Source organism: Crotalus tigris, unplaced genomic scaffold (assembly GCF_016545835.1).
Source record: "Crotalus tigris isolate CLP2741 ecotype Arizona unplaced genomic scaffold, ASM1654583v1 scf7180000018168.854452, whole genome shotgun sequence".
Taxonomy (NCBI): Eukaryota; Metazoa; Chordata; class Lepidosauria; order Squamata; family Viperidae; genus Crotalus; species Crotalus tigris.
The window spans coordinates 383,106-397,474 of record NW_024096861.1 but is presented as its reverse complement, the minus strand read 5'-3'; the positions used below and the strand labels follow the sequence as shown (position 1 = coordinate 397,474).

General features: G+C 40.4%; 1 protein-coding gene across 1 annotated transcript; it reads right to left on the bottom strand.

The window, feature by feature from the left end:
- Positions 1-11,291: 11,291 nt before the first annotated feature.
- On the bottom strand, positions 11,292-13,978 carry LOC120310348 (GSK-3-binding protein-like). Its single transcript, XM_039348671.1, has one exon. The coding sequence runs from the start codon at positions 13,577-13,579 to the stop codon at positions 12,899-12,901; it is 681 nt and encodes a 226-aa protein (XP_039204605.1). The 5' UTR covers positions 13,580-13,978; the 3' UTR covers positions 11,292-12,898.
- Positions 13,979-14,369: the final 391 nt, after the last annotated feature.

Sequence of the window (14,369 nt, the reverse complement as noted above, 5' to 3'; positions counted from 1 at the left end):
ATAATCCTTATTATCTAGGTGGCATCATCAAACTGACCTTGGCTGATCTCAGAAAGTAAAACATGGTTAAGGCTAGTGAGTATTTGGTCAGGAATCACCAGAAGGAACCCCATGGACGCACAATTAGAGTACAATCACAACCCCTCATGCATTGCTGCTGGTGTATCTGTGGTCATCAGTAGAACCCAAATCTATACCTTTTCCATTTTCACCAGTCCAGCTGATTTACTGTGTTTCACAATATCTTTTATTGCATCAGCTTTAGGAACATTTAAAATTTTCTGTTCATGGTTAAGCTAGAGAGGAGATTTTTTTTCATAAAAAATAGGTCACAACATCCATGTTCCATATGAGCAAATAGGATGACATGGATTCTTCCTCACTGCTAGGATAATGGACATTAATCCTGACCCATTCCAGACGAGAGAGCTCAAAATCTAATTCCTAACCTGCCCTTCATCCGATCTCAGCCTTTCTTTGATAACGTCTAGACCAGATTCTCAATAACAGCCAATTGTTTCTGCCTGTGCTTCTTTCCCCCAGTTGAATTCAGATCATCAGTTCCTCTTGCTTACAATCATAAGAATGCATGCTCTGTGTATGGAAATTGTACTACATACATCTATACATGAATCTCTGAGAAAAAAGACACATACAAAAAACCTCAACAATAGGAGAACCATGTAAACTTATGCTGTTTAATAAAATATGTTATTTGGAAAAAGATTACCAGAGGCATTCTTACTTGGGGAGGAGGTGTCTTGATGTGAGTTAAAACAAGGAAGGAATTCTCTGGACATCAGTAGTGTTTTGTTTTTTTCTTAGTTTCAGGTAGTTGCCCTGTTGCAGGAAACACTCAATAGTGATCGTATAACCAGATTTGTATTCGGAGGATTCAGGCAGCCCAGAAGATGGCGTGCTTAGCATTCAGCCTAGATCTAATCCCCCTGCTGCTTTGTTCCAATTTCTTTGGCTCTGTTTGTAGGCTAGCTTTATCAACCAGCCCTCAACAGTTACCCAGCCTAAAGGCTGTTTTATTAAGCTGTATTTCCATACTGGCCACAAAAGAAGGGACATTGCCATTTCCTCAACCTAATGTTTGGATATATGTGCTGGTGGGAATTAATTTACTGCATTTAAAGAGCATTAAAGCAGCAGACTGAAGAATCCTCTCGTGGACTTTCTGGACTTGACTAAAATAAATAGCCTTGTCTGGAAATACTGGTAATCACCAAGTGGAAAATTACTCTGTAACAGAAGACAATCTCTCTCTAACCCTAACAAATGAATATGAACAAAGTGTGCAAGAAATGGGGATGGCTCATATATATCACTTTTTAAATTTTCCCTGCTGTACCCTTCCCTATTTTTCCCTTTTTGTTGTAATTTTGTATTTTAACTTTCTATTTTTGAAAGCTAATAATACATTTAAAATTAGTAAATTAATGTCCTAAGCAGGTGAGTAATGGAAAAGCGAATTTCCTTCTTCCACAGAATTCAGACTGGAATGATCACATTTCCAATTCTCTCTGCTGAGAACATGAAATGTCATTAACAGAGATGGGTGGTGCCTTCACGAAGCCCAGAGAAAATGTTTGTGGACTTTTTAGCATTCCAGAATTGTTCTTTAGGAAAAGTGTTACCAGGACAGAGACAAACCCAGTTTAAAGATAAGGCCAGATATTTGAGCTTTGCATTTTAGAGTCAGTGTAATTAGACTGTAATTGCACAGTCTGGGGTATTTACTGGTGACAAATTATTTACAATCTTTGAGGATAACAGTGATTAGGTTGTCCCATCTAACAGAAATAAAAGAAACATGGCCCTCACAGAGTGACTGTTTAGAAAGCGTTACATGCATGGCAGTTTTAAAAAAACAGTAATACAGTCAACCAAAATATATATACCACTAACTGCCTAATTATCGTACCCAGAACCACTAGATGGCAGCAATAGCGAGGAGCTTCATCTTCTTTCTTTTAATTTTGGAGTGGACCCAGATTCTTTTGAGATGCAACACCAGCAGGTGTATCCTTCACACAATAGCTTTTTCAGAAACCATGTGAATTCCAAAAGCAATCCAAGGCATGCTGCCTTTGAAGTAAAACTGGGCCTTTATAGGTAGTCTTCAACTTATGACTAATCACTTAGTAACAGTTCTAAGTCACAACAGACCCCTCCCCAAAGGGATTTATGATCTAGTTTTGAAGTTCTGACATCATCGCTCCCCTTGGTCACATGACCACATTATGGGCAATTGGCCTACATTTACAGCTGTTTGCAGCACCCTGTGGTCCCATGATCACAATTTATAACAATTTTGCCGGAGACTGATATTTACTTCCAGTTTTTGGCAAAATCCAGGCCAGAGGTTCAGTTAATGACCATGGAAAAGTTCATAAAATCAGATCAGTCACCTAGCGACCCACTTTATGACCATATGACTTATAACTATAAGGCTCAATTACAATCATAACTCGAGGGCTACTTGTTCTTTATTTTAAAAACAATGTTTTTAATTGGACTTTTCAGTACAAGTATGAAATTACTTCAGCAATTATTTCTATCCATACCTCCAAAGTAACTTTTTTGTTCTCCAAAAATGGAATGTGGCTAGCGACACCTATAGCCTTGGATCTTGGAGACATCAGTGGACAACGTCAAAGAGTACACAATAGATTTTTTCCCCATTGGGAGCTATTTAAAAGGGTTTTAACTTTTCTACTGTTTTCAACCTCTTAGAAACTTACTACATATTTTATTTTCTTCTTGGTTTTCTATTAAAAAGTGGTGAACACTCAATTTGACAGTTTTAGGCTATCGTCTATTAAACTTTTGTTGATTTGGAGAGACTGAAATGTGCCTGTTGGGGACTGCAATTTGCCCACCCTTCTTTTAATTTATATTTGGAAGAATTTAGTTGAATTATATAGAAAGCCATCAATGGAATAGAGAGCAATCTGGCTTTGTGGGAAGGACTAATTGAAATTGTTCAGCTCTACAGCAGAGTTTTTGCAATGTAGTGTCTTTTTGGAACAAAAAACAGCAATTCTTGCAATGTGTGTGCTACAAATACACTTTCAAATCCCTCCCGTCCTCTGCATTAAAATGCCATGCTGGTTCTACACATCAGATTGAAAGTAGTTTAAGAGCTGGGGCCTTTTGATAAATATTAATGATCTGAAACAGAGCATACAGGAAAATGATGTACTCTTAAGATGCTCTGGAGTTGAAAATTGTCAGTACTATTATGGTTTTCTCCTGCAAATAATAAATGATTCAACAACTGTATGGTTACCATGGGGATAGCTTCTCATTGAGCCTAAAATTACCAAGGTGCTGACAAGCCACTATTTTTAGTACCGCCAGATGTGCCTCTTTAAAAACTGTAGAGTGATATGAGTGTGTCAATGTGTATGGATGTATGCATGTGTGAGAACACATGAACTAATTTTCAGAATTGCATTATTATTATTAACAGTAATAATAATAACAACAACAACAACAACAATAGAGCGATGCCCATGTGTTTGGTATTTTAAAGATAAACATATATACACTTTTTCTTAAATCTTCATTTTGAAGGCATTTATAATGTAAAAATATAATCCAGAGAATCAAGGAGACAAGGAAGAGTGTCAGTAAGAAAACTGAATAAATCTCTGATTACTAAAAGCAACACCAAAAAAATGACCTATGCAAGCAGGTATTTATGGCTCTCTCAGGTGTTGCTGTTTTAGTAATATTTGTACAACATGGTGCAAAGGTATTGGGGGGAGGGTAAAGAGATTCAGCCAATAAAATATAATTTGTAGTGCTACTGTAATTAAAATTTATTTGGTAGAGTTTCCATTTTTTAAAAAAACCCACATCAGGGTGGGGAAAACATCACAAGAATGTAGTTGAACAAGGTCGAAGAAATAATACAATTAGGAATAGATAATTTGCTGCAATAAGAGCATTCTGTTGTCAGTATATTACAACATCTGCATCTCTTGCATTCATCAGAGAAAGCTAATGAGGAGAGTTAAGTCTGACCTACAACTAATTTCAGCCTTCTTGCTTTCATGCAAAAAAGCAATTACAGTTAGAAAAAGTACTCAAGAACAGTGATATCCTCATTGCACTAAACATTCCAGCCTTTTCACCTCTACTGATGATAAATATCTCTGGACCAAGTGAAGAAACCTGTTTGTTTTTAAACACCACCAGAAAATTATCTTCCCTGTGGGTTCAGTTAAACCCTGGTAAAACAGACGTGGATATACCAAATACACATACACGTAACAGTAACTGTACGTAATACTTAGCTGTGGATACTATGTGTACATAACAGATAGATCAGGGGTTCTCAACCTTGGCCACTTTAAGACTTGTGGACCTCAACTCTCAGAATTCCTCAGCCAGCAAAGATGAGATAGATGAAGCACTGTGTGACTTTCACAGTTAAAAATGAAAGAAAAATATTGTCATTAGAATACTATGGGACCTAAGATGACCTTTTCTGACCCAGTGTCATCCACATATGTTGGACAACGCTTCCCATAATTTCTAACTTACATAATTTCTAACTGGTCAATGCAAAAATTATGGGAATCATACTCCAACATTTCATTTACAACATAATCCAATAGCATCATTTACAGAAGGCAGACCTGAGGACTGGAGTTGCTACTAATGACAACTTTGTGTGCCATCTTAAGATCACCAATTCGGGTCAATAAATGTCCATACCTATTTATTTATTTGTCCCATAAATGAGAAACAAGTCCAAAGGCTCTAAATACTCAACAATAGCATCAATACACCAGGTGCAGAAGGGCATCGCACTAGAGCAATATGAACTTGTGGGGCCACAGAAGGAAAATAATTGGTTTCTTATACTAAGCCATCATGGGATTGGTTTCGTCTTTGCAATACCATATGAACAAGCCTACTGGCTTTATGCAACAAATCATGATCAAGAAAAGCATAGATTTGTTCCATGTTTGAACCCAATTGCACTAAACCATCGTTGTTTGGGCATGACTTACTGAATTAGCTGTAATTGCTTGGGTCACCCAATATGATGAATCATAAGCCAAACACACTACATTATGGCTTAGTTTCCTGTGTGAATACAAGCAGGTTCTATGCTCAGGTTCCATATCAAAGATTTGTGTAATATAAGTAATCCTTGATTAATGACGTCTTGTTCAGCAATTGTTGGAAATTATGATGGCACTGAATGAGTGGTGGTTATGACCAGTCTTCAAAGTTCTGCTTCTGGGATCACAATACTCTTTTGGCCATGTGAGTCCTGGTGATGCAGGGTAGAGCAGAAACCCAAACTTACATACAAAAACATGTTACTTCATTCCAAAGACGAAAATACACAGCCTTCTATGGCCACTGGTAAAGAAACTGGAAATAATTCTTGACACATTCTTTGCAATGCTTTCTCTTCTGTGTTTAGAGGTCTGCTATTATCTATTTCCATACAATGGAGACAAATGGAGTTGTTTTTCATGATTACACAAACACTAATGCACATTTTAGTGGCAAAAGAGAAAAGTAATTTAAAATATTTTGAAAGCAAATGGACTTCAGACATCATAAATAATGCTTTTCTTTTCAGGCTATGTAATAAAGCATAACATTTTAATATCTTTTAGTGACTATACTTACACAACATTATGTTAGCCACAGTTTATTGAATTAATGATTTTTTTCCTGGATTTGAATAACACATTCAACCATAAATAAACATACACTAACCAGAAAAAATGTGTTAGTTTTATAAACTATAGTTAACTGTTGTGCAAATATAGTCAATAAAAGGCATTCAAATGTCATATCGATGCTCAAAATAATGCTTTCGCTTTAAAGAAAATTTAGTCTTAAAAGTGCTACCGGACCATCTATTTTATTTACTGCATATGTTACCGTAGCTATTATTAGTACTTTTATCCAATTTATACCCTCCTTTTCTTGAGCAGCTCTCTCTGATTTTATTTTCACTATAACTCTTGGAAATAGCTGAGGCTGAGTATCAGAGGACTTGGTACTTTTGTCAAAATGATGAAAGCAGCATTATTGCCATTGTGCTGCCCCTTAGTGTGAGTGTGAATGTGTGTGTGTGTGCTGTTGATACAATGCACAAAGAAAAAAGAGTAGAGCTTGCATGGCATTAGCATAAGGGCTGCTTTTACTCTTTGACGCACAGTCTCACAGATGCCTCTGGTGAAAGAGTGAGTACCTGAATATGGGTTTCCCAGATCTTAACACTGTTGCAATCTGGAATAATGACTCCCATTTAATAATGCTGACAGCATATTAGTGTTGGCGCATATTTGATAGATACAAATGTCCTCAAGAAATTCTCTTGCTACTAACCTGTTCTTGTATGATGCAACATTTCAGTTTCAGCAAATGCAAGCAAATATATATAGCTACCAGAAATGGAGCTGATTTGTGTAAGCCATCTAGCTCTATTCTCATGCTGCACGGAACAACTTATACAGTATTCACCATTGTGATGTGTGCTCTCCTTCTTCAATTTGAGATATGTGGACTTTCCAGATATGTAGCTGTGCAGATTCCTTGACCAGCATGGCTGTTGCTAAGAATTCTGGTACTTGAAGTTCACATATCTGGAGGATACCAAAGTTGGAGCATTAAATAATCACATTTGTCTGGAACTACACAATCTGTTCAAATATAATTTAGGATTTCCAAATCACCAAGGCTGGATTCACACAACAGACTAAACTAGAACCAAATAAATTTAATATTAAAATAGATTAAACAGACCTATCTTTCTGATAAATGATAATCCTATTTGAATTAACATATCAACACTTTTCTGAACACTTTGTATTCAAAACACCTGAAGTAGGAGATAAGCCAGAATTTATATCAGGTGTTTTTATGTCGCTACAATGTAAAAACTATGTGGTAAACCAATGTTTTTCAAATATGGCAACTTTTAGATACTGTGTGCGGACTTCAACTCCCACAATTCCCCAGCCAGCACGAAGAATTCTGGGACTTGAAATATATATGTCTTAAACTTGCCAAGTTTGAAAAAACACTGAGCTAAACTGAAATAAATAGACTACAGCAACTACACTTGTAGTGATCAGTCTGCTTTTAGGATCTTTCCCCAGTGCCAAACAATAGTATTGCCAACAAACTATACAGGGTGATATTGGCTCTCAGTGGCAGATTTTTGTCACCTGATTTCTCTGCCAGATAATGGTTGACACAGACTTTACACACCCTGAGATTTCTCTCACATAGTTTAGGAATAAAGAAGGGGAGGAATGCTGTGTTAACACTGTTACAGTTGAGAATTACTTAAAGCTGTCTCACTCATGGGCTGCGGATAAAATAAAGGTGGGGACAAGTCAGAAAAAAAAGAGCAGCTGCAAGGCATATATGTGCTGTGGTTAAGTATAAAGGGGCTATAGCCTTCTTCTAATACTCTCGACAATAAATTACACTCACTTGTACCCAAAGATTTCCTTGAGCTGAACTACCCAATTTTGAATGGTTAAAGCCCAGGTCTCTGGTAATTTACATAGAGATTTATAAAAGCCAACACTTGCAGGGAAGGAAGTGGTAGTAGGTGATTGGTTCCAATCCAAAGACCTAATTTTGTCTTTCAGCTCCACCCATCACCATTATTTCAGCCAGTGAAAGTTTATGGCAAGACCTCATGAATTAAGGTTAGGATTCTAAAGTCTAAAATCTCCATTGTGTAATATGTGCTTGACAGTTACATAAACTTAGTTTTGGAAGCACTATCTGGTTTGTTTATTTTACCTTTGCCTTCCTTGGCTTGAGAACAGTAATATGCATTTACATTCAGTGTTTAATATAGGACCAGCTGTAGGGGAATTCTGGGAGTTGAAGTCCACACATCTTAAAGTTGTCAAGTTTGAAAATATAGGGAGTTTGGAAAAGATTGGGGAAAATTGGATTTGTTCAGTCCATGTCTGTAATCTTTTCTCCCATATGCCCATACTTAGAGTCTAATACAATTCTTCAAGGACAGGCAGCTGTCCCAGATTGGCATGCAGCTTCCAAGCCCCTTATTATAGCCCTCAAAACCCATTTTAGCTAGGATTGTTAAAAAAACCTAGTACTAAGAGAATTGACATCTATTTAAACAAGATTCTTGCAGGTTATGATGCAATGTGCATAAAAACAAATAGGTGGAGCTTCAGTTGCACTGTTGTGGCCTAAAACAGGGATATCAAAAAATGCAAAGATATAAAACAGTAGTATCACATTTAGACAACAAAGGGAGCTATTCTAATCACTTCAAATTCCCATATGCAGGATGCTGACCTACCATCTTCATACACATTTATGTCTTTTTACACATACAATCTCACCACCTCATCTCTCTTTTTCTCTATCGAGTATTAAGTTGCAGATCACCTGCTGCTGTTACTATTAGCACATGGACATTAGCAGTCTTGTTTCATGCATCAACAGATCAGCTGCTTTGTATGAAGGTAAAAGATTCCGTCAAGTCAAGCTTGCCTTCCTCTGAATTCAGGAAAATTTCAAGCTTCCTGGCAAAAATATGAAAGTGATTTGCAATTGCCCTCTGGTTTTTCAAGTCAATAATCCAGGGACTCTCCTGGTGGTCTCCCATTCAAGCAATATCCACACCAAACCTTCCTTAACTTCTAAGCCCAGACAGCATTGGCCAGATTCTTTTGTCACACATCTTATAAATCAGATTTGTATAGAATTTATTAATACTTTTAAACACATTTATGTTTAATTACTGGGTGCTATAAGTGCCTCCCTGGATAAAAAGGTGGATATAAATCAAAATAAAAGCAAATAAGCATGCGCCAGAGTATGCTTTGATTGGTTGTGACACTATAATGTAACAACTAAACCTTACTTCCCTTCCTCCCCCCACACATAAATTGTTGTAAATTAACATTTCTCAATTAAACTTTGCTCCAGAGCAAAGCAGATTTGCCCAGACTTAAACAAAGGCTTATTTGGCAAGCTATTAGACATTTGTTTTAACTTGTTTACTTGTAGACTTATAGTTTCTTCAGCAACATTTCCATACAACTCTGGAAACTTTGTTTTCCTCCATAGTTTCTAAATTCAGATGGGAAAGTGAGAACTGAATAACAAACAGGCCCAGAATATGTTAACTCAAATAATACTGTATGGCATGCTAAGAGGGTGTGAATAAGGGAAGCTTTTGGTTACCCAAATATAACTTATTATGAGAAATTATAAGTGATAGAGACATTTTGAACACTGATGGGAAATTAAAATTAATTGAACAAATGGATATTAAGTGAAAATGCAATTAGGATATATTTTGGTTAGAAAAGATATTTGAAACCGACATTATTGATATTATTAGGAAAATGTAACAAAGATATTGATATTCAATTGTATATGTATTAACAACAATAAGAATTGTATTTGCCTAATGTGGGAAAATGTGTACTACTGGAAGAAAAGAGTAAGCATTGGATGGTGTAATATTGGGCCTAGATTAAAGAAGTTAATATGTATCACTGAATTACTAATGGATCTAGGACAACACGTTTATTAAGTACTTATGATTTTAAAACTAGAAAATTAATAAAATATTTATATAAAAAATACTGTATGGCACATTTACTTTTATAATTGAACAGACCGTGGGTTTTGTCAACATAGTTGATATTGACAAGGTATTCTTTGAATTCTTGTACAAAACTGCAGCTGTTGAGTCTGGCAGCTCTTCTTCCTGAACTAGAACTTTAAAACTGTAAAGCAGAGGAAATACTGGTCTTTCCCAGCCTGGCAAGTTTCAGATGTACGAGGACCAACATTCCTGCAAGTATATAAAAACTGTAAATAAAGAAATTGGCAGTGTTGATTAGGAACAATGAAGTCCAAGCAGTGTTTCTCAACCTTGGCAACTTTCAGATGTGTGGATTTCAACTCCTAGAATTCCCCAATCAGTCTTCTCCCTGGCTGGGGAATTCTGGGTGTTGAAGACCACACACATTAAAATTGCCAAGGTTTAGAAACACTGTTCCAACACATTTAGAAGCCATAGGGCCTTTAATAAATATGTTGGCAACATTAAGATGCATGGAATTCAACCCCCAGAATTCCACAGCCAGCTTGGAGTTAAAGTCCACACATTTTAAAGTTGTCAAAGTTGAGAACATGCCATAGGCAGAAAAACATTAAGATAAACCTGACCATAATTTAGTGGCCACTGGGTACAAAACCCAGATTTGCAAGATTGGCTGAAGCTTTAAAAGACTATTGTATACCCTTAATCCAACTGCATAACAAAGAAAATCCAAACTCAATCCTTTGTATAATGTGATTGTATCGGAATAAAAATATTGACCATGAATTTCTGTTGCTTATTACTCACATCTACACTGCAAGATTTTTATTCAATAGTTGTATATTATTTATATACATATACATAGAATTTATATTTTGCGGCTCTTATAATTTATTGATTCAAACAAAATGATTTATTTTTCTTTGGACTATTCACTAATAGTCTTCCATTGCCTTTTAAAAATCTATTTTTTACTACTATTCTGGATGCAGAACTCTGGCGAACCAGGCAAATTATACCTTTTGGTTTGATTGCCTTGGCAGAACACTCTATCACTTTCTTTATGACAAAATCATCTACCGCATGATTTTGCACTTTTGAGTACAATTGGGACACAGATAAACAGTAGAACAGCAAATAGACATATTTTAAATTGAATTATAGCTAGTAATCCAAAGTAAATGTCAAATGAGTGTTCTGAAAATACTTTAATTGGCATTTATTTTAATTGGTATCTAGAGAAAAACTATGCTCTTCTTAAATACTTCAAATGGAGAGCGGTGTAGTGATGTCAGTGAATCTGGACTGCATCCAAGATTACTGTAGCTCAATTATAATCAAGTTAAGACCTGCTGCAAAGGTCCAGCATCATTCTTTCTTACCACAAAGTGTGCAGAGGGAGGGGGGAACAGGGTGAAATTAGAGGTTTCAAGTATTATTGCATTCAGAGGCATTATCAAGAGCAATATGAACAAAAGTGCCCAGAACCATGTTTGGCAGGAAACAAAGGAACTGATTGGCGTAGTGCAGAAATCCTAACCAGATCTTTCCATTGCACTCTCTACCAGTTGTGCTAGGAAAAAAAAAAACAAAAACAACCAACCAGCTTTCTCAGCAATAGGCAAAATAATTGGTTATGCACATTAAAGAGGCATCATAAACCATTCTAGGACAAAGGACACAGAAGACTCCATTTTTAATATATAAAGTCTACCATGTTTATTCAATAGAGACACATTAAAGACAACCCCTGAAAACCAGGAACACAACTTCAACACTCCGTTACGAAGTGTACATATGTGTATATATATAAATATGCGTAAAAACATTTATACACACATACCTAGTCCACAACTGCTTCTGCTAAACCGGAAGTGTGTGTGCACGCATATAGATATATACACACATTTTATTGTTTTTATTTTTAAAAGCTTGTGATTAGCTACCTTCTGTGAAAAGAGTTCTTCATCCACAATCTGATAATGTTCAGTTGAAGCCAGCTGCTTCCCAGCTTTTAGATTCGTATTTATTTTTTTTTTTAAATGGCTTCATATAGATTGTATTTCTAGTGTTTTGTTTTTTTTAAAAAAAACAAACAACTATGAATGCCCCAAAGGAGAAGAAATTGCAGAAGGGAGGGTGCAGACAGGGGTCTTCAGAAACGGAATTTTCCTCTTCATCTAATCAGAAAAAGGGGCAAGAATTTATTTTCTTCTTTGGGGACATATTGACTTGCCATTACATACAGGAATCAACAAGCAAATCCCGGGGCTCTCTTCTGGCTGGAGAAAATCTCCCCCTCCTTGCCCCCCCCCCGGGTAGTTTTCCTAGAAAGCTTACTGAAATATGACCCCCTTTCTGAAAAATCCAGCTTGTAAGGAGAGGAGGAGCTTTTGGAAAGAAGCGGGGGTGGGGTGAGGAGAGGAGAGGGAAGCTTGGACCAACGTGTTCGTCCTCAGGAGACTCCCAGCCGTTACAAAACACACAGGGTTTGCCCACAGCCCAGTCAAAACAAGCAGGGATGGGGTTACAGTACCGTGGCCACCTGCCTGGGGAACACAGCAAGACACCAAAACACGGGGTGGGGGCAGAAAATGGGGTGACCTTCGCGAGAAAGATGGAGAAGGGAAGGGCATGGTGATCTAAAGCGTATTATATCTGTGTCCAGCAGCGTCTATGGCGCCCACCCCTCCTCCCCTTCCGATCGTACGCGGACAGGTCTTTACTCTTCAATAGCCCATAGGATTTCACACTAGACAATGCCAGGCGGGATGGTCCCTTCTTTGCGCTTCCACACCAAGGGCAGAGAGCGAGAGAGGTAGGGTTTCGGCGCCCGGGTGGGAAGCGCCAATTCCAGCACCGAAGGCGGATCCGGATCGTCGGGCAGAGGGACAGACAAGGGACGGGACCGGGACTGATGAACGGCCGGGCGGGAGGCTAAAGAGCAACCGTCCGGGGCCGAAATAGCACCTCTGTTTTTTATTTGTTTTTTTGTTTCCCCAAAAGGGAAACAGGAGCAGCCCGTCAAGTGGCTCAAGAGTAATGAAAAGCGACCGAGAATCATCGCTGAAAGTCCTGGCAAAGCCCCCGCGAGGGTCTGCTTCAAGTATCTGGCGCGGATTGAATGATCCGCCTCTGGGCTTTGCCGTCGCGCCCGCTCGCCGGCGCTTCGGCCACCCTGCCCGCGCGTTAACGGGATCAGGCAAGCCAAATAGACGCGGTCTCTTCCCCACGGCGCCGTCCCGTAGCTTCTTCCCTTGGCGGGCGGCAATCCGAAGGCCAGGCTGCGTCCCGGCAGGGCTAGGGCAGGGCTTGCAAAGAGGCGACGGCGAACGCTGCGCCCGCGTCTCCGTCGCTGCTACTGCAGCGGCAGCAGCTCCCGGCGGACGAAACGGAGCCAGGGGAGCCCGTGGTAGAAGAAGTCTCGGCCGCCGTCGAGGCCGCCAACTGCAACCTCCGCACCGCCTCCTTGATGAGGTTGCCGGAGAGGATGAGCTGCTGCAGGAGGCGGTGAGGGTCGCCATCCTCGTCGTCGCCCGCAGGCAGCAGCGAGCGGTAGCGGTGGTGGCGACGGGGCTGCTTCCTCCCAGCCCGAGCGGAGCTCCGCAACCAGCCCCGGCCACACAGTTGCTTGGAGGTTCGCGGACTACCCTTCTGGTCCGCAGTGGGCGGCGGAGGTGGGGGGGGCGGCTGCCAAAGGAGCAAAGACGGCGACTGGCGCGGGTGGGACGGCGGGTGGCGATGGTGTAGCGAGGCTAAGAAGCCGAGACCTCTCGGGGACGAGTAGGGAGCCACTCGGTCCCGGCCGTGGTGCCTCGGGAGGAGGCGGGGTGCCGCTGGCGCCCGGTGCTGAGAGCTCAACTGCAGCACTTCGCCCAGCTTGGCCACCAAGGCGTCCACTTCTTTGGAGCAGCTGCCGGCAGTCCCGGCACCGCGCTCCAGGAGTACGAAGCGTTCTCCGCCCGGCCGCCGGCAAGGCATCGCCGCTGCTCTCCTGCCTGCCTTCCCCTTCACTTGGCACGCGTCGCTGTTTCTGGGGGGCCCGCAGCGACGGCGCTCGTAACTGCCAAGCGAGCCCTCTCCCGCACGCTCCCTGCCTTCTCCAACGCTGTTGTTGGTCCTGCGGTTGGTTTGTAAACAATGGATGACGCGCGCCGGGCGCGTCCAACCGCTCCGACTGAAAGAGGGGGCTCGAATATCTCAAGGGGTTTTACGTTGCCCGAGAACTGTGGCTGTTCCTCCCGACTCAGAGCCCTCCGTTGTACGTCGAGTATCCCACGGGGATATAAGAGTGCGAAACCCGTGAAAAGGTAGATTAGTTAAAACGGCTTCTTCCTCTACACCTTTCTTTCCTCCCCTGTATATAAGAGTCTGCCGTTCGAGTGGACTCGCCTGCTATTTTAACGTCGGCGGCCGGGGAGTGTGGGCCGGGCCTCTGTGACCGAGAGCAGGGGGCGGGGCAAGAATGGCGTCATGATCCTGGATTGGAGCCAGCGAAGGTCAGCATGGCAACACACGTACATACACACACACAGCGCCTGCATGCATTGTAAAGATACGATCTAAGGCAGGAGGGACGGAGGGCTCCTTTGCAACATATTTGCCCTGGAATACACTAATTTATTCCACTGGGGTTTTACTCCTAAGTAAAAGTGCAGAATTGAATTACTACTAGAGCTTTGGGCGGGGGGCGGGCTTAGTAAAAAGACTTTCCAGTAGGCTTATTGGGCAGCAGTGCTTCTATAAAGCATCCTCGCCAGCAGTTACACTT

Excerpts from the sequence above, each read along its gene's own strand:
- LOC120310348 (XM_039348671.1), bottom strand. The coding sequence starts at position 13,579 with ATGCCTTGCCGGCGGCCGGGCGGAGAACGCTTCGTACTCCTGGAGCGC.